The 26,653-nt window shown below is 48.1% G+C and overlaps 1 protein-coding gene across 4 annotated transcripts in view; it reads right to left on the reverse strand.

The window, feature by feature from the left end:
• Nucleotides 1–26,653, reverse strand: part of ANKRD45 (ankyrin repeat domain 45) — a 508,183-nt gene that overhangs the window by 315,270 nt on the left and 166,260 nt on the right. For all 4 annotated transcript variants that reach the window (XM_069641186.1, XM_069641185.1, XM_069641187.1 and 1 more), the window contains exon 3: nucleotides 6,889–7,056. In XM_069641186.1, coding sequence (XP_069497287.1) covers nucleotides 6,889–7,056 — 168 coding nt within the window. The remainder of the gene's footprint in view (nucleotides 1–6,888; nucleotides 7,057–26,653) is intronic.

Below are 26,653 nucleotides of genomic sequence, written 5' to 3' on the forward strand. Positions count from 1 at the left end.
TCCCCAAGAGGAGCATCCTGAAAGGACCTCAACCTCTTCTTTCCTGAGAGGAAATGCTCATGGGACCTGCCGGTCCTGGATGAGGCATGACTGCCACCAGAGGCTGCGTCACGTCAGAGGCCTTCTCCTGATCAAGCCAACCCACTAACCTCCTGTGACAATGTTTCTTGGTCTTCGATGAAAAACCACAGCATATGTTGCAACTTTCCACATCCTGATCTGGGTGAAGACAAAGGCACTTGAGGTGCCGATTCTCGATGAAGAAGTTCTTCAGGACGCAGGACTCACAGGCCCTGAAGAGGCTCTTCTTAGCCACATCGGACATGGCCGAGGTAAGATGTAGGCCCAAGCCTTGGCCTGCTGGAGTCACGGAGAGGAGCTCCAACGATGAAAAGATGATCTTCACCGACAACAGATGTCTGCTGCGGGTAGTCGACGCATGACGATTGATGAAGAAAAAAATCTCAGAAGAAGAACAAGTTACTTTCTTACCTGGTAACGGTCTTATGGGATGTTCCTCCGACCTATTACACATCTATGACAGTAAGCAGCACAGCTGTGGTGACTGTCATAGATGTGGAATACGTCGGAGGACACAATCCCTTCAAAGTAAAACTACTGCAAAAAATCCATGAATTTCGAGGAGCAAAGCATGAGGAATCCCATCACTAGAAACGTGCAGTAAAATCTGAAGATGGCCAGCAGGGGTGGTGCTTAGGAGGACACGTGTCATTGGCTGGGGGCAGTGTGACTCAAAAGGACTATGATTGGTTACAGAGGAGATTAGCAGTTTTCAGTCAAAAGCGAAACTGCTTTCTTTTTACTGAGAATTCCTAGCCTGACAACAAGGGCCTATTCATGAGCAGGTGAATCAATGCAAGACCCATGCTGAAAAAGCAAAAGGTCCAACTGGAACAGAGAACAGAAGCGGATGCACCTGCAGTCCCACCTTTGACACATTTCAACATTGACTTTACAATCAATGAAGTAGATTTCAACGTCCCAGCAGATTTTGCTACATTTCTTAGTAATAAAAAACAATCCACAAATGCATGGACGAGGATAAACGTAATATGTACTGTGATGGATTGCCATCTGGCAAGGATATATACAGCTCTAGCTTTTTTTCCATTAATACAATGATGCAGGTAATTCCATCTCTAAAAGGGTAATCTGCTGATCTGATTCCACTCTCCTAAACTCCATCCCAAAAGCATTGTGTGCATCTGTGTCCTGCTACATCAGCATCCAGATTTGCAGCACCTCCTCTACCCGTGGCACAGAGCAGGTTCAAAGGGCACAGTTGCCCATTTGACAGCTGCAGTGACAGCCAATACTCTGCAGAGCTGGGACTGCATTTAAGATATACATCCAAGTAGCAAAAGTATGATGATCATTAATAGCCCATGATGGTGTCTGGGGAACCTCTAAGAATAAAGCTATGCCTGTGTTAAGGCACGGCGTACAGCACTACTTATGATCATTACAGCCACATCCAATTTGATATCACACATGCGTCAGCTCCTGTAAGCCAGGCTCAGCCGTGACAGGTGATGTGTATTCATTATAGACAAGGCTCCCCCTGTCCACTGACAGGACTGTAGCCTTGGGGATTGCCTCTCCCTTTCCCCAGGTTCAGCCACGCCACAGGAGGCTGGCCTGGGAATGGGAATCAAAGGACACACCCATTCACAAAGGGATAGGCCTTACACCATGGTGCTGCATATCTAAAGGAGTTTGATTCTATTGAGAAGGGAAGACGGCAGGTTTAGTGTAGCCAGCGAGAGACCTGTACGGTTTGGGGAAGATTCTGCCAACTTGTTTCCATTTACCGCCCTCTCTTCTTCCGATCCCCTCCACTTCCTCTACAGCAAAGCACTTTCGATGTGATGTCAGAAGGGAAAAATCCACTTCTTTCAAGAACAGGAATTGTACCACTAAGTCAGAATAGCTTCAGTTCAATCATCTGCAGGCTTTTGCTTTAAAAGTAGGGGTCCCCCACCACTTCGTTGAATCATCCTGTAATCATCTTTTGAATCAACTTTTCAAGAAGATTTCATTGGATCTCTGTTCGGAGTTGAACTTTCAAATGTCCTCTGTATGTGAGGTAAAGTCCGAGAGTCCAAGGCAGCAGTAAGCTCTGTCCCCTAACCATACGAAGGATCCCCTGGGGTTGAACTGTTGCTGGAGGTACACCTACCTCTCTGCCAGCCACAGTGGTACCAAGGACCGCACTGTGTTGAAGGACCCCTGCAGTTGTGTTCCAGCCTCCCCGATGTTTGGGAGCATGGGGAAAGGACACATCTTGCCCATAAGCCCCTGAATTGGCACACACAGTACCCCAAGAGCCATGACAGCTGGGATCCTAGTGGTTTTGCCATTGAACTGCTTGTAGCAGTCTCTTTAAGAGCTGCTCAAAATATTCCACCCATCAGAACCCTATGGGCTGCCTTTCGCACTCTCCCGATCTTCAAATCGCATGCACAGCACCAAGATGTCTGGTTTGGCGCTGCCGAACCGCCAGGAACTGCAAAGGTTCTATTGACTATTAACTGTCCCCTGGGCCAGATCTGGGACCTACAGACTCGTTAGGTCTGCCCGAATAAAGGGCCCCATAATATTAAAAAGGGAAGGTTTGAACTAAAGTGGAAATTCTCCAGGAGGTGGTTATTGCTTGAGGAAACTAAAATAAAGTGTCTCTCGTGGGAGCATTGGCCCAACAAAACCTCTACAGCTATGGTGTCTCAGGATAATACAAATGAGACCAAACAAAAAGGTTCTCCCCTTCTCATCAAGTCCCGGGATCTCCTGGTGAATTATCACAATAGGCTTATAAATCTCAGGTTTCAGGAATCCGGCATTGGAAGTGTTTTCCCGAAATTGTGTACGATTCATGGTATTTTGTTTATTGCCATTTAAATGTTCCATTTGCAATTAACAGGTTTTTCATTTTTTGTATTTTTATTTTTGGTATTCATTTCCATTACTTTTTCTGTTTGGCAGTGAATGTAATATCTGGATTTTGTCCTAATTTTTACAATTCAGATGAACCTTTCTTTTGGTAGAGAATTCTAGGTATTTTCTATTTTTTCATACCTTCCCTTTAAAAGGAAGAGAAACCCCTTTTCTATCAAATTGGTTTGTTAGTATTAGCATTGCTGGTTGATTAGAAGAATTATTAATCTATTTAAATTATGAATAAGTGGGTACATGCAGGGTGGGTTTATAAGACTCTAAGGGATGAATAGAAGTGTTCTTGATATGTTTTTTTTCTTAGTTTGTAAAGGTAATTTCAGCTCCTGGTGAAGGTTTACTGAAACGTGTGTTTACTTCAAATGTATTGGGCACAAACTACAATTTCCCACAGCGTGAAGCAGTTTTTACTTTTGGGTATGCTTCCTCCCATCAATATCCAAGGTTTGGTCTTGAATATTGTTCTGTTTCTTTACATGGTGCCAAAGCACTACAGTAAGGGCAGCGCCTTGATATATTTTACATCTCTAATTGACTTGAATTGTGCAACGTTCTGAGTGCAGGGTCAAATTCAGACTGCACATTCTTCCTCTGGGTACCTACCTGTGCAGTCGCGGGTTTAAGGTGTAGTGCACTCTTCTTCATGCTTCTTAGGATGAGGAACCCCATCCCATGTCTCTGCTCCAGACTGGAGCCAGTTGGCGAGCTTTGTAGATTGTGTTCTGCTGAAGCTGGCCGTCAATCAATGTCTGAATCTATAGAAAGATATGAGGTGGTCCTAGGATCTTATCATCAGGTTCTCACTAGAAGTCTCTCCAGCTCTCTCAAATGTCTGGCTATCCAGGTCTCCAGCACATTCATGCTCTCCTTATCATTGTGCCTCAAGTTCGCTCCTCTGTCCCCCCCCCCCCTCCAGGTGTACTTTTTCCTCCTTGCTACTGTTCTTCCACCTTTCTGCGGATGCATAGTCCTCCTCCTGCTACTTAACAATATTTCACTCCTCTGCACTTCTCTCTGACAACTTGGTCTGTACACTTTTCTGGTTCCTCCACTTCGCCTATACACTTCATTCTTCCACCATGTATCCCCTTAATTTGTTTCTACTACATCATCCGTCACCTCCTTGACGTTCCACCAAGTTTCCCCTTCTTTCTATTACCGCCTTCTCCTTCTGGATGTTTTGTAACTCCTCCACCTCTTTTAACAGCTCTGCCACTAACTCCTTATCGAATTCTTCCATCATCTTTTTAAAAAAAAAACAATTTCTATTACCTTTTTAACATTTAACCATACAAAATATTAACAATGCTCATCGTTTAGAACTTCTTGTGTGTACAGTTACATGTCACTTTTCCTCCCTGTGTCCCCTAAACCCCCCTGGCCCAGGCCTACACCTCGCTTCGCTTATCTATTGTGCGCAATTCCAAGAGTCTGTGACTATTGCATTCTTATCATGGCCCGGTCTCCACCTGTGCTGTATCCAGTGTTGATATTGTGGTCACTAAATGTCTCCAAGCCCCCAGCGTTCCCGCTTCCGCCTCCCCTGCTTTCCCCATCACCTCTTGCCATACTTTTGTTTCCGCCTCTGCCCATTTCTTCAGTTCTTCCATCATCTTCTCCTTTCTTGTCCACTTCTCTCTGGCTAGTAATGCTTCCTTTTACTCCACCCCTCTAGGCCGTGCTATCCCCAGCCTTTGGGGCATTCTCTTTCAGCTCCCTGGGTCTTTCTTTTCCCAGCTCTCTCATCTGTCTGAGTCTCTTTCAGTCTACTATCTCCTCCTTTGTCTCTCTTCAACCAACCTGTCTTCAGCATTGTCAATGTGCCTGACCTGTGCTCTGTCTTTGCCACCGGGGCTAATAGCATTCGTCTTCCACTACTGCTCTTCTGGGGAAAACCTCTGGCCCATGTTACAGTAGGCAGAACATTACATGTGTGAAGAGGCAGAATTACATTCACAAGGGGTCTGACCTACCCTGCTCGACAGGATTTTTCCTAAAGTAACAATGGATTTCTGTCGCAATTATGCAATATTCTCGCATTATATGTAAATGGTCTGTGGCATGATGGGGCTGATGAAGAGAGCACATCTTAAGTGCTCATGGGCATCTCCTGATTTGCTTCCTTGCAAATATTCTTTTAGTCAGACTCCATCTCAATCAGATGCAAGGAAACAGTTCTTGCTAATTGTATAAGCGCCTAACAAATGACCAATAAATAATTAAGTCTCTCCATCCCCTTCATTCCTGTTCCACAATGTTTCCTTAAGAAACGAGCATTTCGACACCTGCTTCTATCTCCTTCAAATCTTAAAGTCTTGACTGCAGCCAGAAAACACCTGATTTGGGAACGGAGTAAGGGGATTAGGTGAAGGGCATATGTTTATGTTGCTGTGAAAATTGGCGACAAAAATTATGTGACAAGCTTTTAAAGCTATCTTCATTTGGAGCTCATATGTTCTCTGATCATTTTGAAAGAAAGGATGACATTTCTCCCCATTACAGGTTTTGGTGAACAATAGTATGTCCAACTAGAAGATACAACATTACACCTCCTGTAGAAACAGTTGATAACTTATCATGTGAGTCAATAACAGATGGTGCTCCTTAATCTTAATACTGAACTTTGGCTCTCAAGACAAATTCTTTTTTCTTGCCTCTAATAAAAAGGGGTCACTATTACATTGTTTAATGGTATACCTTTCTTTGGAGAAGAGTGAAAGACGTGAACCCACCGGAATTCTGACTTTTGGTGACTAACAATTGGCATAAACAAATGTGCTGCAGGCATATATATCAACACACTGTTCTTTTCAACCAGCTTTATGATTTGTTCCTTTCTAGATGATATAAGGTTATGGATGAGGTTTAACTTCTTGTACACCGCCAATGTAGCAAATGTAGCAAAATATTTCTACTTTATCTTTGACTGACAGTATTTGACGTTACAAAACTTTGAGTGGCATGATTATTGCTATAATGTGTTTATTCTCTTTTTCTTCTTAAAGCACACCTTACTGCCAGACAGGGAGCGATGCCCGACGTGCCGCCGAACCGTGCTCTCCCCTCACACTGACTCTCTCTTCACTGCCTCTCACACTTCCAGACTGTTGCTGGACCCGGACATCAGCCATGCCCCCATACCATCTGCGCCAGTTTCCTCTCTTCAAAAACAAGGGCACCATAAGAGACGCAATTAAGAATGACTAGAGCTCCTACATGGCCTGTAACCTGAGAGCGGGAGAAGCCTGACCTGTCGTCATGACACATCCCACTACCCATACACCATGTTGTATCTGACTCGCTCGTGCAGACACTGGGCCGCTTCCCAGTGATGTCACAGCCGCTGTGCTTTGAAAAGATGGGTGCATTAAGGCGATCCCAAGTCACCGGGAGTGGAGTAGAGGCTTGGTCTTCCACACCCAAAGACCTGCCAGCTAAAAATGCCATTAGAGTTCTTGCTTCAAAACAGATGATGCACAATAAGCTGGGAGAAGGCATGTATGCCTGCATGTCAGTGTAATAGTACTTGTTTCTAAATGTAATCTTTTTATTTATTCCATTTACTGTACTGCTTTCAAATTTGCATATATTTGTTTATTTGGGGTTTGGGGGTGGGTCCTCCAATAACCAAGCAGAATTATGTGGTTAACAAGCAACATTGTTTGTTAAGTGTTGTATCATAAATTCAGGGTCTGATTATCTGTAAACAAAAATTGTGTGGCCATTGTGGAGTGAACTATTTAGTTTCATAATAAATATGATTAACAATTAAATAAATACACTTTTGAATGCACAAAAAAGTAAATTGTAAAATCTCCAATTGAGTGAACTGTGATCTCACTGTACCAATCACATTCTGGAGTATATTCCTGTCCTGTGAAATGAGGAAACCACTGCAGTTAATGTCTTGCTCACCTTCTAAGTCCAAGAATTCCACACAGTCCATCTTGCCATATCGGAGGGCGACATCACGTGCCTTTTCACCCCGGAAGTTCATGCCCACAATGTCTGACCCCTGCTCCACGAGGGTCTTCAGGGTGTCCAGCTGGGCCCAAGCGGCAGCGCAATGTATGGGTAAGTAACCTGGTGATATCAAAGAGAAAAATATATGTCTGTACACTAGTGAAAATAACCAGGTGGTGGACACCGAGAGCAACGGTTTCAAAAAGGACACTACGGAAAATTTTCAAAATGATTTCTCTATGTATTATCTTCGCTGTAGGTAGATGAGGGGAAAACGTGTACAGAAATGGTTAAGTAAATTCCCTCATAACTTAAAAAGCTATGTGAGAGCAGTATTTAGGTCAATATATAGGGTTAACCTCAATGACAGGGTTTAATGTTCACCATTAATCAGTACAAAATCACAGTTCTCATGTATGAGCTTTCGATTAAAGCTGGTAAGGTCCTTGCTGGAATTGTAAAAAGGAGTAGGGCTTTAACTCGCACATGTCCTTGGTATTCCAGAAGCTGACCTCATTCTGGGATGATGTTCTGCAAAGAATAGAACTGATTATGGGAACATCAATCCCAACAACTACCATGCTTTGTATTTTGAGGTCCTTTGCCTGGGGCTGGGGCTTTCAGCTGCAACAGTATCAGAGCTCTGATTATTGCACAGATTTACAGACTTTGGAAATAAGTGCTCGGCCCAAAAGTGATATTGTTTTTGTTTACATTTCTTTATTTTACAACTCATAATGAATGCAATGAGCATCCTAGTACATACCAAGATTACAGGGAATTCTTGCATATTAAGAAAACAGCATACGCATGATTTTGCATTCTGTGCCCATAACTGTGCATTTTCAGTATACATCACATTAGATTACAAACTCTGAATACAATCCAAGTAATTTCAACCATACGATGGAGTATGAGGCCTCACAAACTCCACAGGCTCCAGCAAATGGTTCAGGAATTTTTATTGAACACAAATTAAGATCTTCAAACTTGTAAAGAATTGATCTGGGTTTAGGGCACACTAGTGGATGTCTCCCTTTCATCTTACTGTGTGCTCCCACCTCCATAGCCGAGGCGTCCCTAAATCGCGGACAGATTGTTAACTAGCAATCAGAGACCTCTACTGTGTAAAAAGGAGGTGATGTTAGGGCCTAAAGGCCTTAGCCTTCTCTATTTGGCTCCCTCTGGGGTTGCCTATCCTAACACTACAGATTATGGAAGGATGTTTTATCGATATTGTATCCAGCTCCTTTCTCTCTCTCTCCACTCCCTCTCTCTCGCTCCTATGCATGTTCCTTCTCTCTGCTCTATTCTTGCTCTTCTGCCTCTACTCTTATCTCAACCCACACCCCCCATCTGCCCCTCCAAGGTTCACACTCTCTCCTCTTTACATTTGTCTTCTATCCTTTCTCCTCTCTACTTACCCCTTTTTTCTCTCTCTTCTTCCTTCTCTCTCCTCTCCCAGCCCTGCCCCCTCCCATCTCTCCACTTCTCCTGTCCCCTTTCCCTTCTCTCCCGGTCTCTCACTCTTAACACTTCCCCCACTCACACACAACCCACCAAACACTCACTAACAGCCCACCACTTTCTAATACCACTCTATCTCGCTAACACCTCACTTGTAACAGACTCCGCACAAACTCCAAAATCTGCTCAACTGTTCATCCTCTACCTGGTCTCTCTTGGTCCAACACCCCTCTCCACCTGACCTCATCCGAACACAATTCAGTCTGTCTTTCCTTTACTGGCCTTTTAAACTCCTCCCTTCCTGTCCTTCTCCTTCCTCTTTATTGGTCTGCTGTCTCACCTAACCTTAAGGGCCAAGCTGTGTCTGCCTTTCCCCCCTGGGATTAGTTTTCACATTGCAAGTCTTTAAAATCATCTTTAGGCCCACCCCTTTTCATGGGTGTGGAATTAAAAAAATCTACTTGTCACTCTGTGGGTCCAGGTTTATTAAATATGGCCCACTGTCAGGAGCAGTATTTTAGGACATGGCGGCTCCAAGATGTGCTTGGGTCACTGAATGGCAGTTGCCATGGCGCCTTGGGAATCACAGTCCCCAGAGAGCAGTGCATCATGTGTCACTGTATTAGACTGTGACACCCTACCAATATGGGGCTGAGCGGCTCGGATGCCTGAATCCTGCAGGATTTAGCTCTGTCTACGCCGCACCGGGCTCCTCGATACGTCGGTTTCCTGTGACAGAACTCTGAATAGCATTTCTCGTGACACTTTTTTGGCATTTTGGACTTTGGCTTGCTGTTGTGGACTTACCTTCTCGGCTGTTTTTACCTCTGCATGTCTATTACCTGTGTATGACCTGGCCAACATGGAGATCGTGCTTTTGTTCTTACTCTGTGGTTTGTATACCTCAACTTGAACCCTGCTGACTTGTCTAGAATTACTTTGCGTTATCCCTTGCATCACCTCCCTTAAAACCATGGGCCTTTCCAACTGCTAAACTCAACGAGGGAGAAGAACAAGTTACTCTCTTACCTGGTAACGTTCTTTCGATGGGATGGTCCAACAACGTATTCCATATCTATGACAGTAATCACCACAGCTGTGCTGCTGCGGAAAATCTTTCGGCGTCGGCGTCCTGCATCGATGACGTCGATACGCCACCCTCTAGGACCTCCTCCGACGTCACTGGATGTTATAAGTAGGACGCGCGACGCCCGTAGCCTCAGTTGTAGTTTTTTTCCCCAGAACGTGTGGCACCTGTCTTCTGCCAGTCTGACCACACAAAGCCTTGCGGAAACGTAAGCTGCAAGGAAGGCAGGGAGGGAGCGATATGGAATACGTCGTCGGACCATCCCATCGAAAGAACGTTACCAGGTAAGAGTAACTTGTTCTTCGACGGTATTGGGTCCTCCGACGTATTCCATATCTTTGACAGACTCTCAAAGCAGTACCAATGCAAGGAGGTGGGAAAAGAATTTAGCAAAAGAAATTTAGAATGCCCAATCAAATTGCGGAGCAAAGGACCGCCTTGCCAAAGGCCAGATCCTGCCCACGGATGGAATCGAGGGAGTAGTGACGTACAAAAGTATGGACTGAAGCCCAGGTGGCTGCGTCACAGATGTTACGAATAGGAACACCCCTCTGTAGGGCAGTAGAGGCAGCCATACCCCTGGTAGAATGGGCCCGCAAGCCGACCGGTGGGTCCTTACCCGCCAAGCGGTAACACTCAGAAATAGCCAGAATAATCCAGCGAGACAAAGTCTGCTTAGTCACAGCTTGTCCCAAACGCTTACCAGCGTAACCAATGAAGAGTTGATCATCCACTCTGACCCGGGACATGCGTGAAATATAAAAGCTTAAAGCTCTCCTAGGATCGAGCCTATGAAGCCTCTCCTCTTCCTTACCAGGATGTGGAGGAGGATGAAATGCCGGAACAACCACCTTCTGGCCTAAATGAAATTCCGATACCACTTTCGGAAGAAAGGAAGGACGAACTCTAAGGACAACCCTGTCCTTATGAAATACAGTGAAGGGTGGCTTAACTGAAAGTGCCTGTAAATCACTCACTCTGCGAGCGGAACTGACCGCAACCAAAAATACAGTTTTAAGAGTTAACAGTCTCAAAGGGCAAGAATGCAAAGGCTCAAACGGAGCACCCATCAGAAACTTGAGAACAAGGTTCAAATCCCAACCGGGCACCTGGAAAGGTGACGGAGGGAACACATTAGTGAGCCCTTTTAGAAACTGAGAAATTAAAGGGATTTTAAAATGAGAACACTCTTCAGACGAGCGCTTAAATATGGGCAGCGCCGCCAGGTAACCTTTAACTGTACCCACTTGCAAGCCCCTGTGGGCTAAAGAAAGCAAAAAAGACAGAATCATGAGAATGTCACATGCAAAAGGATCCACATTCTTAACCCAGCACCAGTCGCAGAACTTTTGCCAATGGCAACGGTACAGGGACTTAGTTGCAGGCCTTCTGGCCGAAAGCAACACCTCCATCACGTCTTCACGGAGATCCCAATCCTTATACCTCAACCTTTCAGAAACCAAGCGTGAAGGTTGAGGAATCCGACATCTGGATGGAGAACCTGACCCCCCTCCCGTGAGAGCAGATCGTCTCGGTAGGGAAGACGACGTGGAGGGCCGATGGACAAGTCGAGAAGGTCCGGGTACCACGTCCTCCAGGCCCATGCCGGAGCAATGAGGATCATCCGGGAACCGAACATTCGTAACCTCTGCAGCACTTGCGGGATGACAGGGACTGGAGGAAACGCGTACAGCAGTGGGTAAGACCACTCCACCACAAACGCGTCTCCTAAGGCTCCTTTTGGAGGAAATTCCCGCGAGCAGAACCTCTCGCACTTCCGGTTGACACTGGAGGCGAAGAGATCCACTTGAAGGGTCCCCCAAAGGGCGAAGATCTCCAGGAGAATCTCCTGAGCCAACTCCCACTCCTGAGAGATCGCGCTCTGCCTGCTCAGAGCGTCCACCGTCTCGTTTTCGTCTCCGGCCAGATGAACTGTCGAGATCGAAACTTCCTGCTGGATTGCCCAGAACCAGAGCTGCATCGCCTCCCTGCACAGAGGAAGTGAACTTGCCCCCCCCTTTTTGTTGAGGTAGTGCATGGCCACTGTGCTGTCCGTTAGGATCAGGACATTCTTTCCTCGCACAGTCAGCTCCAACAGATTGATATGGAGTATGGACTCCGACAGAGACCAACGACCACTGACAGTCAACTCGTTGGCATGAGCTCCCCATCCCGTGAGGGATGCGTCCGTCACGATCATCACCTCCGGCCAGGGTAGCCAAAAAGGAGCTCCCTTCATTAGATTGCCTTCGACGGCCCACCAGAGAAGGTCCTGGGTGACCGAGGATGGCACCTGAACAGGGTCCGACATCCTGCCGGAGGACTGAGACCACTGGAGCTTGAGTGCCCATTGCAAAGATCTCATCCGCAACCTGGCCTCTGGCATCAGAAGAATGCAGGATGCCATGAGGCCGAGCAATCTCAAGAACTCGAACGCTGGGAGACTCTGGGCAAGCTGAAACTTGTGCACCATCTGCTGAATGTGATGAGGCCTCACCTGGGGAGGAAAGCACTGCCCCAGTGACGTGTCGAGCACTGCTCCGATGCACTGCAGCCTCTGAGTTGGTGTCAAATGGGACTTCTTTAAGATGAGGGAGAAGCCCAGCTTGTGGAGGGAGATGCAGGTGACTGACAGATGATCCAGGACTTGCTCAGGAGAGCGCACCCTGATCAACCAATCGTTCAGGTAGGTGTAGACGTGAATCCCCCCTTTCCTGAGATGCGCTGCCACCACTACCATGAGCTTGGTGAAGACCCTTGGGGCGGAGGTCAATCCGAATTAATGGCAGGACCCGAAACTGAAAGTGCGAGTCGCCAACCGCAAACCTCAGGTACTTCTTGTGCTTTGGATGGATCGGCACATGTAAATAAGCATCCTTGAGATCGAGAGACACCAACCAGTCCTGAAGTTGAAGGGCCTGGAGGACTTGAGAGAGAGCAACCATCTTGAACTTGTCCTTTCTGAGGAGTTTGTTCAAACCGCGCAAGTCCATGATGGGTCTAAATCCCCAGTCTTTCTTGGAAATCAAAAAATAAGGGGAATACCATCCCTTGTTCCTCTCCGCTACAGACACCAGTTCTATGGCGCCTTTCTCCAGCAGGGATTGAATTTCCTGTGCAAGGAGCGGATCCGGACTCTTCAAAGAGATTCCCCGGTGGATTGTCGTGAGGCTTCTGCCGGAAAGGAAGTGTAACGCTCACCTGGTTCCCACGGAGGCGCAGATCCTGGCTGGACAGTTACCGTGTCTTCAATTGAGAAGCGCAGGACTCGGATGGTTCTCTGGACCGGACCTCCTCTTATGGATTGTCTGACTTGTAGAGCAAGGTGTATGCAGGCGGAAGAAAAAGGGATTAATGGCTGGTTGTTGGTTGAGCTTCTCCTCCTTATTCGTTTTTTCCCTGAGGCCCAAAGTCTGAATGAGCTCTCACCTTAGATATGTAAATGCTGGGCTCTCCATCCTGCGACTGATGCAGGGGCGCTGGGTTCCAGTTACTTCACTGGGACTGCTTTAAGTCTCTTGTAGCCTCAGAGGTTTAAAGCTGCTGAAGAAGCGATGCCGTCGTTTCTGCACGAGCGGATGCTGGTCGGTTTGAAAGTTCGAGAGCACCTTTTAATGAAGTCTTTGCCTTTGTTTCTTAGGTGCCGAAATGCTATATGCTGAGCATACGGAAGCACGTAAGTATGAAGGTCCGTGCACGTGGAGGAGCACGTAAGTAATGTGCTTGCTGACAAGTTTATTCGCACCTCTTAATGTCTTTTTCTTGATTTGCAGGTGCGGAGATGCAGCAGAAGAGGAGATGGCGAGGAGCGCACAGCTCCGGTAAGTGAAAATATAATTGCGTCCAATTCCCCCCTTTTCTGCACTAACCGGAGTTCTTTGTCTTGCAGGTAGAGGCCGCGGGATTCGGAAGATGCCATGGGTTCAGGTAAGTAAGCGCGGCTGCTAAAGCGTTGACCAGAGCTTTGTCTTGCAGGTAAAGGCCGCGGGATTCGGAAGATGCCATGGTTTCAGGTAAGTAAGCGCGGCTGCTAAAGCGTTGCCTTTTGCTAACCTGATGTTCCTTTGCTGACAGGTGCAGCCGGAGACTGGATCCCTGGATGGTAAGTGAAGATCTGACTTCTTGCAGATGCAGAATAACGCGAAGCACATTCTTCCAATCGGGTGTGGTTTAAATAGTGTTGAGGTGATTAGGTGTCTTCCTCCTCAGCCTCGCCCAAGAGAAAAAGAGTTCCTGTGTTCCAGAGTCAAGGAGTGATGCCAGCCCCACCCAGGTAAGAAAGTAGTTCCAGATTCGGAAAAATAGTCCCACCCAGGAGAAGGCTGGGGCTTCATTTTGCCAGGACTTGTGAAGGTGAGTATGCAGCATGGTCTGCTACAGGTAAGTCCACCCAAGCACCTTTATCCAAAGTATGAGCCCGGCACCTCTGGCACCGGGACTGGTGATTCTTATGAGCCTGGCGCCAACGGCGCCAGGACATAGTCCAGAGGGCCCCGATAGGGGTCGGTTGGGACCAGGGGCGGGGGTTGTGAGCCTGCTTCCGGGGATGTTGGGCTTGTCCTGACTCCTTGGAAACAGTGCTCATGACAGCACCCCCCCCTCAAGGCCCCTCCCAAAATTGTCTCCCCCGGGGGTTTTGGTTTGTCGGGAAAAGTTCGGTGGAATCTTTTGATTAGGCGAGGTGCGTGGACGTATTCAGAGGGTTCCCATGATCGTTCTTGAGGCCCTTAGCCCTTCCAGTCAATCAGATAGTATAGCTTGGACTTGATGATCTTGGAGTCCAGGATGTTTTTAACCTCAAATTCGAGATCTCCATTAACTTGAATAGGTTCTGGAGCTTTAGTCAATCGGGTTCCAGGCTGCATTGGTTTTAGTAGAGATACGTGGAAAACTGGATGTATTTTCATGTGGGACGGCAAGCCCAATTTGACAGCCACTGGATTTATTATGGCGGTGACAGGATATGGTCCCAGATATTTTGGATTGAAGGTGCGAGGTCCTTTAAGAGTTAAATGTTTAGTGGATAACCAAACTAGGTCTCCAACCCGGTATTGGGGGGCCTCCCTTCGATGTCGGTCTGCTCCCTTTTTATACTGTTCTTTGGCTAGTTGAAGATGGGTCGTGGCTTCCTTGAAAGCTTGAGTGATAGCAGTGTGTAGATCTACGGCAGGTGTTCCGAGATCCTGAGGTGGATCAAGATTGGAGGTTCGAGGGTGAATCCCGTATAAGAGGTAAAAGGGACTTTTTCCGGTTCCTGAATGGATCGAATTGTTATAGCCATATTCGGCGATCCAAAGGATGTCTTTCCAATTACTTTCCGACTGTTGCAGCATGCAACGTAAGTATTGTTCCAGAGTTTGATTTGTCCTCTCGGTTTGCCCATCGGTCTGGGGGTGATGGCTGGTTGAAAGTCTCACATCGATTTGAGCTAGACGACAGCAATTTCGCCAAAAGTGCGATATAAACTGGCTTCCCCTATCTGAGATCAGAATTGAAGGGAAACCATGTAACCAAACAATGTTTTCGAGGAATTCTCGGGCCAGGACTGAAGCTGAGGGTAAGCCCTTCAGTGGGATGAAGTGGGCCATTTTAGAAAACAAATCCACGATTACTAAATTGGTGTTGTATCCGGAGCATGAGGGTAAATCAGTAATGAAGTCCATGGAAAGGGTATGCCAGGGGTGTGGCGGGATGTCTAGTGGGTGTAAGAGGCCTGCTGGTTTTTCTTTCTGACTTTTGTTTTGGGCGCACACCCCACAAGACATTACAAAGTCCTTGATGTTCTTTCTCCATGACGGCCACCAGAAGTGTCTCTTGATCTTTTCTGAGGTTTTGGCAATGCCAGGATGTCCTTCCATTAAAGAATTATGGTAGCAAGAGATTACCTGTCTTGGTAAATCAGTACCAGGTAAGTATAGTCGTCCTTGAAAATAAAGCAAATCCTTAGACACGGTGAAGTCCTTTCCTTTCTGTTGCCAATTCTGTAGATCTGAAGGAGTCACAAGTTGTTTGGCCTTTGCTTCGATATCTTCGATGGATTGCAAGGAGACCAGGCCCAGGATTCTTTGTTCGGGAATTATAGGTACGGGTTCAGGATTGACCATGTGTTCCTCCATTCCAATCCGGGAAAGGGCATCTGCTTTGCCATTCTTGTTGCCTGGACGATAAGTGATTACAAAGTCAAATTCGGCAAAAAACAGAGCCCAGCGAAGTTGTCTGGAGGATTGAGCTTTAGCAGTCTTCAAATACTGTAAGTTGCGATGATCGGTGATCACTGTGACTGTGTATTTGGCTCCAAGGAGGTAGTGCCGCCAGGCCTTGAAGGCGGACTTAATAGCTAGAAGTTCTTTATCAGTGATGGTGTAGTTGATTTCGGGTGCCGAGAACTTGCGGGACCAGAATGCCACAGGGTGTAACTGGTTAGTTTCTGGATCCCTCTGTGATAAAACCGCCCCCATTGCCAAGCTGGAGGCGTCGGTCTCAAAGATATAAGGAAGGTCCGGGCGCGGGTGTTTTAATATAGGTGCTGAGATAAACTTGGCTTTTAACTCCTGAAAGGCCTGTTCTGCCTCTGCTGTCCACTCAAAACGTTTATTCTTTTTTAAAAGAGCCATAATGGGCTGAACTATTCGTGAAAATTCCGGGATAAACCTGCGGTAAAAGTTGGCGAAACCTAACATGCTTTGTACTCCCTTCACGGAAGTTGGTGATGGCCACTTGATGATAGCGTCAACTTTCCTCGAGTCCATGTGGACCCCGTTGGGTGTCAAAATGAAACCTAAAAATTCGACCTCGGTGACATGAAAAACACACTTTTCAAGCTTGGCAAAAAGTTTATGTTGGCGAAGCCTTTCAAGAACAGCTCTGACGTGTTTCTGATGATCTGCTTCAGAAGATGAGTACACAAGGATGTCATCAATGTAGACGACTACACAAACGTCTATAAGTTCTCTAAGAACGTCATTCATGAAGTACTGGAAGGCGGCCGGAGCATTGCAAAGGGCATCACTTGGTATTCAAATAGTCCATACTTGGTGCGAAAGGCCGTCTTCCATTCGTCGCCTTCTTTGATCCGTACCAAGTGGTACGCTCCCCGAAGATCTAGCTTTGTGTATATACAGGCGCTTTTAACTTGGTCAAGGAGTTCCGGAATTAGAGGTAAGGGATACCTATTCTTTACCGTGATTTGGTTCAGGGCACGATAATCTATACAGGTCCTAAGGTCACCTTCTTTTTTCGGCACGAAGAACAGAGCTGAGGATACTGGAGACTTTGAAGGACGGATGAATCCGTTGGCTAGGTACTGGTCCAGATACTGTCGCAAATGAAGATTTTCAGGCTCGGTAAGGGCATCATTTCTACTACAAGGGGGAGTGGATCCCGGTATCAGGTCTATCTGACAGTCGTACGACCTGTGGGGAGGTAGAGTATTCGCCTGCTCCTTCTGAAAAACGTCTTGGAATTCCTGATACACTATAGGCAGTTGCGGACTTTCGGATGTTGTCGCTGCTAGTCCAATATTGGGTCGAGGATAACAAGTGGGGGCACACTCTGGAAACCGTATTGTCTTTGCTCGCCAATCAATTTGAGGATTGTGTTTCTCCAACCAGGGAATCCCCAATATTACTTGGAATTGAGGAGCCTTGATCACATCGAACATGATCACCTCACAATGTCCATCTTGACTTAATAACGTCACTTCCGTGGTGGTATGGGTCACTGGTCCAGAAGCTATTTCCGTACCATCCACTGTGGTAATAACGTCTTTAATTGCCTTAGGACAGAGGGGTAGGTCCATCCTGGAAGCCATTTCGTGGTCTACATAATTACCGATTGCTCCGCTATCAATGTATGCTTTAATAGCATGCAAACGATCCGGTTGCTCTGGATTCATGAGGACCATTGAAACTATGAAATGCGAGGTCAAAGAACTGGTTTTAACGCTCGGCAAGCGGACCTCTACACTTATCGGGCGAGGTCGTTTCCCGGCTCAGGCCTTTCGGTATTTTTATCAGAAGCTCCCACTGTCTTCTTTGAAGGTTTCACTGGGCATTCTCGAAGGAAATGTCCTGAATTTCCACAATAGAGGCATAACTGCAACCGTCTTCTCCTGTCGCGTTCTTTCTGGGTTAAAGGGCCCTTCATGACCCCTATTTGCATAGGTTCTACGGCTTCAGCTCCCTTGGTGGAATTCTGTGGTTTGGAGAACACTCGAGTTTCGAACCTGTAGCTGTCTGCCTTCCTGTTTTGCAATCTGTGATCCAATTGGACCACTAAATCGATGTATTCAGAACAATCCTGAGGAGGATTCACTACCTGGGCTAGAACATCTTTGAGTTCTCCCCGCAGACCTCTGTGGAACAGCGTGATCCTCTTGTCCTCGGGCCATCTGGTTTCAACTACTAGCCTATTAAATGACGCAATATAAGCCAGGAGATCCTGATTGCCTTGCCGTAGGGAAAGGAGTTCGTTATCCAAGGCCTGGCCCTGGGAATGTCTTGCAAACAGTCTTTCCATGCTGGTCTGGAATGCTTGGAAATCGTGAAGAATCGGATCATCCTGTGCAACTAGAGGAACTGACCAATCAGCAGCACTGCCGCTAAGATATGAAAGCACAAAGGCTACCTTAGTCTGGTCCGTCGGAAAAGCAGCTGGTCTACACAGAAAGTGCAATCGGCACTGGTTGATGAAAACCGCAAACCTTTTAGGATCACCGGAGAAGCGTTCAGGCGGAGCCAAAGGCACGTTTCCGGGTAGGTTGATTTGTACCGGACTGGCCGAGGCTGCAGGAATGTAGCTCCCTCCTGTAGGCAAAGGGGTTTGCCCCGCTTGTGATTGTAACAACTGTCTGGCAAGATCATCAGTTCGTTCTTTTGATACAATCAATTCTCTCCTCAGGACATTCGTTTCCTGGTGGGCTGCATGTACCTCTGCTCTTAATTCCCCTAATAGCTGGGCTAGTTGGTCAGTGTCTGAGGTTTCCATTGCGCCTGGGTAGGAAGTTATTGGACGGCTTCGCGTTCTGTAACGCTCACCTGGTTCCCACGGAGGCGCAGATCCTGGCTGGACAGTTACCGTGTCTTCAATTGAGAAGCGCAGGACTCGGATGGTTCTCTGGACCGGACCTCCTCTTATGGAATGTCTGACTTGTAGAGTAAGGTGTCTGCAGGCGGAAGAAAAAGGGATTAATGGCTGGTTGTTGGTTGAGCTTCTCCTCCTTATTCGTTTTTTCCCTGAGGCCCAAAGTCTGAATGAGCTCTCACCTTAGATATGTAAATGCTGGGCTCTACATCCTGCGACTGATGCAGGGGCGCTGGGTTCCAGTTACTTCACTGGGACTGCTTTAAGTCTCTTGTAGCCTCAGAGGTTTAAAGCTGCTGAAGAAGCGATGCCGTCGTTTCTGCACGAGCGGATGCTGGTCGGTTTGAAAGTTCGAGAGCACCTTTTAATGAAGTCTTTGCCTTTGTTTCTTAGGTGCCGAAATGCTATATGCTGAGCATACGGAAGCACGTAAGTATGAAGGTCCGTGCACGTGGAGGAGCACGTAAGTAATGTGCTTGCTGACAAGTTTATTCGGACCTCTTAATGTCTTTTTCTTGATTTGCAGGTGCGGAGATGCAGCAGAAGAGGAGATGGCGAGGAGCGCACAGCTCCGGTAAGTGAAAATATAATTGCGTCCAATTCCCCCCTTTTCTGCACTAACCGGAGTTCTTTGTCTTGCAGGTAGAGGCCGCGGGATTCGGAAGATGCCGTGGGTTCAGGTAAGTAAGCGCGGCTGCTAAAGCGTTGACCGGAGTTCTTTGTCTTGCAGGTAGGCCGCGGGATTCGGAAGATGCCATGGTTTCAGGTAAGTAAGCGCGGCTGCTAAAGCGTTGCCTTTTGCTAACCTGATGTTCCTTTGCTGACAGGTGCAGCCGGAGACTGGATCCCTGGATAGTAAGTGAAGATCTGACTTGTTTTCACAGGCTGGAGCAGAAGATATCACTAGAAGACTGGAGCTGACTCGGTGAGCGTCCTGCTGCAGATGCAGAATAACGCGAAGCACATTCTTCCAATCGGGTGTGGTTTAAATAGTGTTGAGGTGATTAGGTGTCTTCCTCCTCAGCCTCGCCCAAGAGAAAAAGAGTACCTGTGTTCCAGAGTCAAGGAGTGATGCCAGCCCCACCCAGGTAAGAAAGTAGTTCCAGATTCGGAAAAATAGTCCCACCCAGCAGAAGGCTGGGGCTTCATTTTGCCAGGACTTGTGAAGGTGAGTATGCAGCATGGTCTGCTACAGGTAAGTCCACCCAAGCACCTTTATCCAAAGTATGAGCCCGGCACCTCTGGCGCCGGGACTGGTGATTCTTATGAGCCTGGTGCCAACGGCGCCAGGACATAGTCCAGAGGGCCCCGATAGGGGTCGGTTGGGACCAGGGGCGGGGGTTGTGAGCCTGCTTCCGGGGATGTTGGGCTTGTCCTGACTCCTTGGAAACAGTGCTCATGACAGGAAGACAGTAGCCGTGGGCTATGATCTCCAGAACCCACACATCTGAAGTAATGGCACGCCACTCTACAAGATGCTGCGCTAGCCTTCCCCCCCAACCGGCGAACCATGGGACATGGCCTCATGAATGAGCTGAAGCAGCTGCGGAGTTGCCTGAGGGCAAAGAGGCAACTGCCCGAGTGGCCTTGGCACCTCGAGTACCTTGTTTTCCACCTCTGGTACTCCTACGGTGGCCCCTTTGACTGGCAGCTCCTCTCGCTTTACCAAAGGATGAGTAATAACCAAAAGCAACCTCCCCCCCCATTGCTGTCCCCTAGGACAAAAAGGCGGAGGTTGTCGAACTGCAGCGCCCAACGACTTCGCTGCAGCTTTGGAGGTCTGCAACCTCTCACGGCTCTCGTCAGCCTTGCTGCCAAAAAGATGTTCCCCGTCAAAGGGCATGTTGAGGAGCCGGGACTGCACATCAGGAGCAAACCCCGACTTCCGCAACCACGCAAACCTGCGTATTACGGTGCTTGCCGCCATGGACCTGCAGACGCAATCTGCCATGTCCAAACCCGACTGAACGGCCTCACACATAGCATCCTTGCCACCCTGGACCATAGCAAGGAAACCATCCCGTTCATCCCCTTCGGGAATATGTTCAGCCACTAAGGAAACACAGTTCCACAGAGTGTGCGTGAAACGAGACAAGGCACACACGGAGTTGGCCTCCTGAAGCGCCATACCCCCTGAAGAAAACACTTTCTTGGCCCAACCATCAAAACGCTCGTCATCCCCATCAGGAGGGATGGTAGGATACGACGCCTGCTTTGCTGGGGCCATAGCCGCCTGCACCACCAAACTCTCCGGAGTGGGGTGCTTGGTCAAGTAGCAGGGGTCGCTACTGGCTGGGCGGTATTTTCACGGCAAAGACTTGCCCACTGCCGGGAAACTCTCCGGAGCAGTCCAATACGCCGCCACCCTCCTCTGTAGAGCCATATGGAACGGCAGTACCGGGTCAGTTGGTGGACCTTAGTCAAGGATATCCGTAAGGTCATCCTGAAGAAAATCCCCTGGGGGAGCAGACCACCCCAAGTACTCGGTGACCCTAGACATAAGGCGCCGGTACGAGGAGTCGGCATGAGTGCCAGGCTCAGGCCCACAAAACTCCACCTCCGGAGAGGTGTCCAGACCACTGACGTCGTGCAGGGACAGAGGCAGGTCCTCAATTTGGCTATGGCCCGAGAGAATCTCATCTGGCACCGTATCAGGAACCATACCATCATCAGAGCCCTCATCCACCTCTGAAATGTATTCAAGATGGTGGTAAGGGGGCACAAAATGGGGAACAAAGCCATGCTTGACCTTGGCCGGAGCCTTTCTAGGGGGTTCCACCGTGCCCCGGGGTACCCCCGTCGAAACAGCCTTGAAAGGCGTCAAGTGAATCGGCGTTGATGCCGAACGCGGCGCCAACAGCATCGACGGCGTCGACACAGGCCTCGAGGGCAGAGCCTCGAGCGTGTCCCTCGGCAGCCACAGGTGCACACGGTCTCGAGCGCGTCGAGGACCAGGACCTGGAACGGGCATGACGAGAATGATTCCCCTTGTCTGAGCGGGACCTTTCCCGCGAATCGTGTCCGACCACCCGAGCCCAAAGGCGTACAAGCGGTGTCTCTCGACCGACCCCACTCGGAGGCGCGGACGGGCCAGTGCCCTGCGATTCGAGAATCGCCAGCATTTTCTTACCGAAGGAAGCCCATTCCTCCGGCGTCACATGCATGGTGGGATAAGCGACCCGCCAACGGGCAGAGTCCTCGGATGAGGACGGGGAAGGCGACCGATGACGGCGCTTCTGGGAGTGCCTCGAAGAGGCAGAGGAGTGGCGGGACCTACTCTGGGACCGAGACCCACTGGACTTCTGACGACGATGCAGAGAGTCGCCCCTCGAATCGTCCGGCGAAAGCCCCGCAGACCTCGACTTCCGTGGCTTGGACACCTTACCTACCGACAGTTTCTTGCGCTCCCGCAAGGCTTTGGACGTAAGCGACTGGCAGTCGACACAATCATCCGTGTCATGGGCCTCCCCGAGGCACCAGAGGCAGGCGTTGTGCGAGTCCGTCACTGGCATCTTGGACCCACAGTCCCCGCACTTCTTAAAGCCCGGACGTGGGGTGGAAGACGAGGTAGACCTCATGAAGGATATACTTCACAAACAAACAGGTTCAAAGAACCGATACAGAACAGAAACTCCAAAGAGTCAAGGCGCGCTGAGTTCTCCGAAGCGAACACGTTCATGGAAAAAACTGAACTGAGGCTACGGGCATTGTGCGTCCTACTTATAACATCCAGTGACGTCGGCCGTCGGAGGAGGTCCTCGAGGGCGGCGTATCAACGTCATCGACGCAGGACGCAGAAAGATTTTCCGAAGCAGCACAGCTGTTGTGATTACTGTCATAGATATGAAATACATTGGAGGACCCAATCCCCTCGAATGGACTTGTTTTTGCATGCTGTGTTTTTCTGCTGTGTTTTTGGAATGCTGGAGTTCCCTGGAAAACTCCATGCTTTGTGTGCCTTAGTAGCATCCTCGTGCCATGCGGGTTAGGCCCACCGCAAACTATTTTGCATCTGTTACGGCAATTCTATGGCGGGTGGGTTCTTCAGCGTTTAGAGCGATTTGACCTCAAGATAGAAGGTATCCTTCTCTGATACATTGTTCTAAATGCCTTTTTCCAGGTAGTTGTAGCGGAAGGAGCCCATGCGCATATAACAACTTGGAAAGTTAATACTGACCTTCCCCCTGTTAAACCCACGTTTGGTTATTACAGTTGACAGCGAGCCATTCCTCCCGCCTTTTGATCCAAGCCCTCTGTATCTTTGTGGTTCTTGCTTCACAGGTGCTTTGCTCATGTGAGGAAAGACATTTACCCCCAGGTCGGTTGAAGGGCCCCCACTGTGGGTTACATTCGGGCAGTGAGCTCCAACCATGACACACACAGGCACAACATGCAATTCTAGAATTGATAACTGTCAAATTTTCCAGATAGATACATGCTTAAGACATTAATGCAACACAACATGTTAAGCTGTAATTAAAGCAATACAGCATGCTCAGCTATAACTAAAACTTGGTTGGCAGAGGTGTGTGGATTTACACCACACTTAAAAGTAAATAAACGTATGGCTAAACGTATGGCTGGACAAAGTTTGGAACATCCTAGCCATGGAAAAACTTACTGCCAACACGAGGAACTCTCTTATGGCATTCATGGCTGTTTGGGCACCTTTCTTGATACACTTGTGCATAGGCGCATTATAAATGCCAAATCATATCATACCTTGAACTATGTACAGAGGGACTTCAATGTGTTCACATGCCTAACTCAGCTTAGAGTCCTTAACTTGGCTGGCTTGCCCTAAACAGAATCAGCTAATCTCCTTTGGTTTATGAATGTCCCCCAATTTGAATTGACTTGAATTGATGTTGTGTTGCGATAACAGATGTGTTGTGGGTCTCCTTAATTGGGGGTGGGGGGAAGGAACTCACAATGTTAAGGATGGTCTCCCAATATATCGCTACGGGATCCGGTAAAGGTAGTAAAAAGACTAATAAATACTCCAAATAGCAGGACTTTTAATATAATACCAATGCTAGTAGTAGCTGTGGCAGTACAGTGGTACTGGTGTAATCAGTGTCATTAATAGGAGTATTGGTCGTGCAGGGTCACTAGCACTTGCACTAGAGTCTGGAACCTTTGGCTCTCCAGATGTTTTGGACAATAGCTCCTATGATCCCTCACAAATTACTATATTGTCTAGGTCTGATGGGATGTGTAGTCCAAAACACCTGGAGACCCGAAGATCGCAGACCCCCGTTATACATCTTGGAATAAAATGACTATTGGTAGTAATAATATTCTTGATAAAATGTTCAGCAGTATAGACAGTTGTGCAACTTCTAGAGATAAACACACTTAACAGTGATGATAGTGGTTGTAGCAACACACCTAATATAGCTATGAGAGTTAGTGCTGGTAGAGGCAGTAGTAATGTCAGGCACACTTTAGGAACCAGTAATGGTAATACTACTGATAGCAGAAGTAACATTTGTTGCAACGGCAGTAATACTACTCATAATACTGTTCTGTCTAGTACCAGTCTTAGCATTGAATGCTTGAATTACTACCACCTTTGGGTACTTTGAAAGTGAGTCTATTTCAATGCTCTGGTATGTATGCTTCTGAGGGTGACCCATCTTGCTCAAACGCGGTTTTGTGAGAGTTGTGGAAAGTATTTTGCTGCACAGGCGAGCTTTGACCATTGAACATAGAAAGTCAGTCAATATCCCAATTGGGAACAACCACAAAAATTCCAAGAGGCCGTTTCCCGATTACCTGACTACCTTGGACAGGTGGAAAACTCCACTGTACTTATTATTTCGCCCACGTGATTGCTTTTCATACCGTAATGGTACTTCCTGAGATATACATGGTGTTGCAGATGTCGAATCCCAGAGGAACCAGCAATTATGCAAATGCCTTTGGAAGCACAAAGGTATGACAATTACAGACGCTGTGGATTGAATCTCACGGTCTCCAGAGCTCTTGTCCTCTCTAGGCTGGACTACTGCAACAGCCTCTTTCTAAATCTTCCTGCCTCTACTCTCCAACCTCTACAACTTATCCAGACCAGGACTGCGAGACTTGTCCTTGGCCTCGAGCCCAGGGATCGTACCTCTCCAACTCTGAAACCTCTTCATTGGCTCCCAGTGGTGGCAAGGATCAGTTCAAGACCCTGTGCATTCTGGGACTGCACTCGAACTCTCTTTTCCTAAACATCACCCATCTCGAGCTCACCACTCATCCACCTCCAACTCTCTGAGGGAGAGTGGCTTTTCCAAGCTGAGAGTTGGGGGCAGACCTCCATCTATGGCTGGGGCCTCCCTCTGGAACAGCCTCCCTGCCTCTCTCAAACTTCAGCAGCACCACCTTCAGTTCCAGCAGCAACTCAAGACCTTCCTCATCACTTCTGTTTTCTCTCTTTCTCTCCCCTGGCTGATGTCCCGACTGCTCCACGCACTGGTCACCTGGCTACCCTCTGAGCTTGGGCCCAGGCTCCTGCATGTCCAGTTGCACTTTGCACTGCCTCCTGGCTCCCCTAGCACTTGTGGTCTGTATTTCTCTGCACTTATAAGCCACACGCTGGCTGCACTTTTGATATACCTGCACTTCTCCCTCCCTTCTCCCCCCCCGGCACTTCTCCCCTTCCACTTCCGTGCGATATGATTGAAACATAGCCTAGTACGATCGTTGTTTTGTCCTCCCTATGTTTCCCCCTCCTTGTCTTGTCGCACCTAGAAACACATGTGTACAGGCGCGTTATAAATGCCATATCATATCAAATGCCCGAATAGACTCCCAAGGAGGGCAGGCGGAGGGGGGGGGGGGGGGGAGGGACGGGAAGGGCAAGAAGTTCAATTTAATGTTATGTTTTGCTGTTGGAGGCTGGATCGATCCAGCGGTTGTTGAGAACATCATAAAATGTAATAAAATTCTACCTTTAAACAAACAGAAAAAAGCAAAAGAAGTAGGGCCTAACATAGGTAAAATAAATGCAGAACTGAGTTGGAGAGAAAAATGAAGTAGTTAAGCTACACAAAGGAAAACAAACACATTATTTTTTAATTTCTAAATAAAACTATTGGAGTGCGGCAGCAGAGTACGGCAGACGCTGCAGACTGACCACGGAGATCCCTGTATTGCAGTCTTTCCACCAGGTCTACCGTGGGAAGGTGGAGTTAGCTGTTTGTGCTTAAAAACAGTGGGCGGCAGCAGAGTACGGCAGTTGTAGACTGTGCCGGCTGTGTTGTATGTTCGAAGAGGAGCCTGCTTCCATCGAGACGCCTGGAGGCGTGGGCGCAAGTACGAGATTGACTCGCAGCCTGAGACCAAAAGAACACGTTCTTTATTCTGCCATGGAAGAACAAGAAGTAAAACAACCTGGCTCCTCGACATCACCTTCGACGGAGGATCGCGCACCGGACGACTTGCCCTCCGGTGGCGGGTTGAGCCCGATTTCGAAGCCGTGTAAGGGCAGGACGGAAGACGTCGAAGGTAAGAATAAACCTGCACCTTCCTTACCCACCTCACTATCAGAGCCCTCTGTGGGTGTGGATCCTTACAAGCGTGTCTTGCGCTCATTGAAAGAACCGGTCCAAAGTAAACTAAAATTGGTCTGCTAAAAAGCGAACCGCAAGGCTGACTCTATCCAAATCCCCCACAGACATTTTACCTGCCAAGGCCCAAACAAAAAGACCAAAAGGAGGGGGGGGGGTCCCGTGGCCGATGAGGGGGTAAAAGAGATGAAACTACAGGGACCCACAAGGGGGCACGAAACAACGAGATCGCGTTTGCAGGGCTGCTCGGAGTTAGGAACAACACTCTTAGAGCCACCCGATTCCTGCAAAAGAGGGACCAAACAAGAGGCGGAACACAGAACAAACTCACCTGCTGACTCACCTATGGCCCAAGATCAGCCCGGCCCCATTCTCATTGGAGACGACGAACGGGTTATTTCTCCTAACTCCGATACCATTCCTGGGGCGGAGACAAATACGTATTTGAGTACTGACTCTCAGAAAGAGGTTGAACGGCAAAACTGTGGATGGAAGAGCGAGCAGCAAAATGCAAGTACAACGC

This window comes from Ambystoma mexicanum, chromosome 1q, assembly GCF_040938575.1.
Source record: "Ambystoma mexicanum isolate Mex_15411 chromosome 1q, UKY_AmexF1_1, whole genome shotgun sequence".
NCBI classification, from domain to species: Eukaryota; Metazoa; Chordata; class Amphibia; order Caudata; family Ambystomatidae; genus Ambystoma; species Ambystoma mexicanum.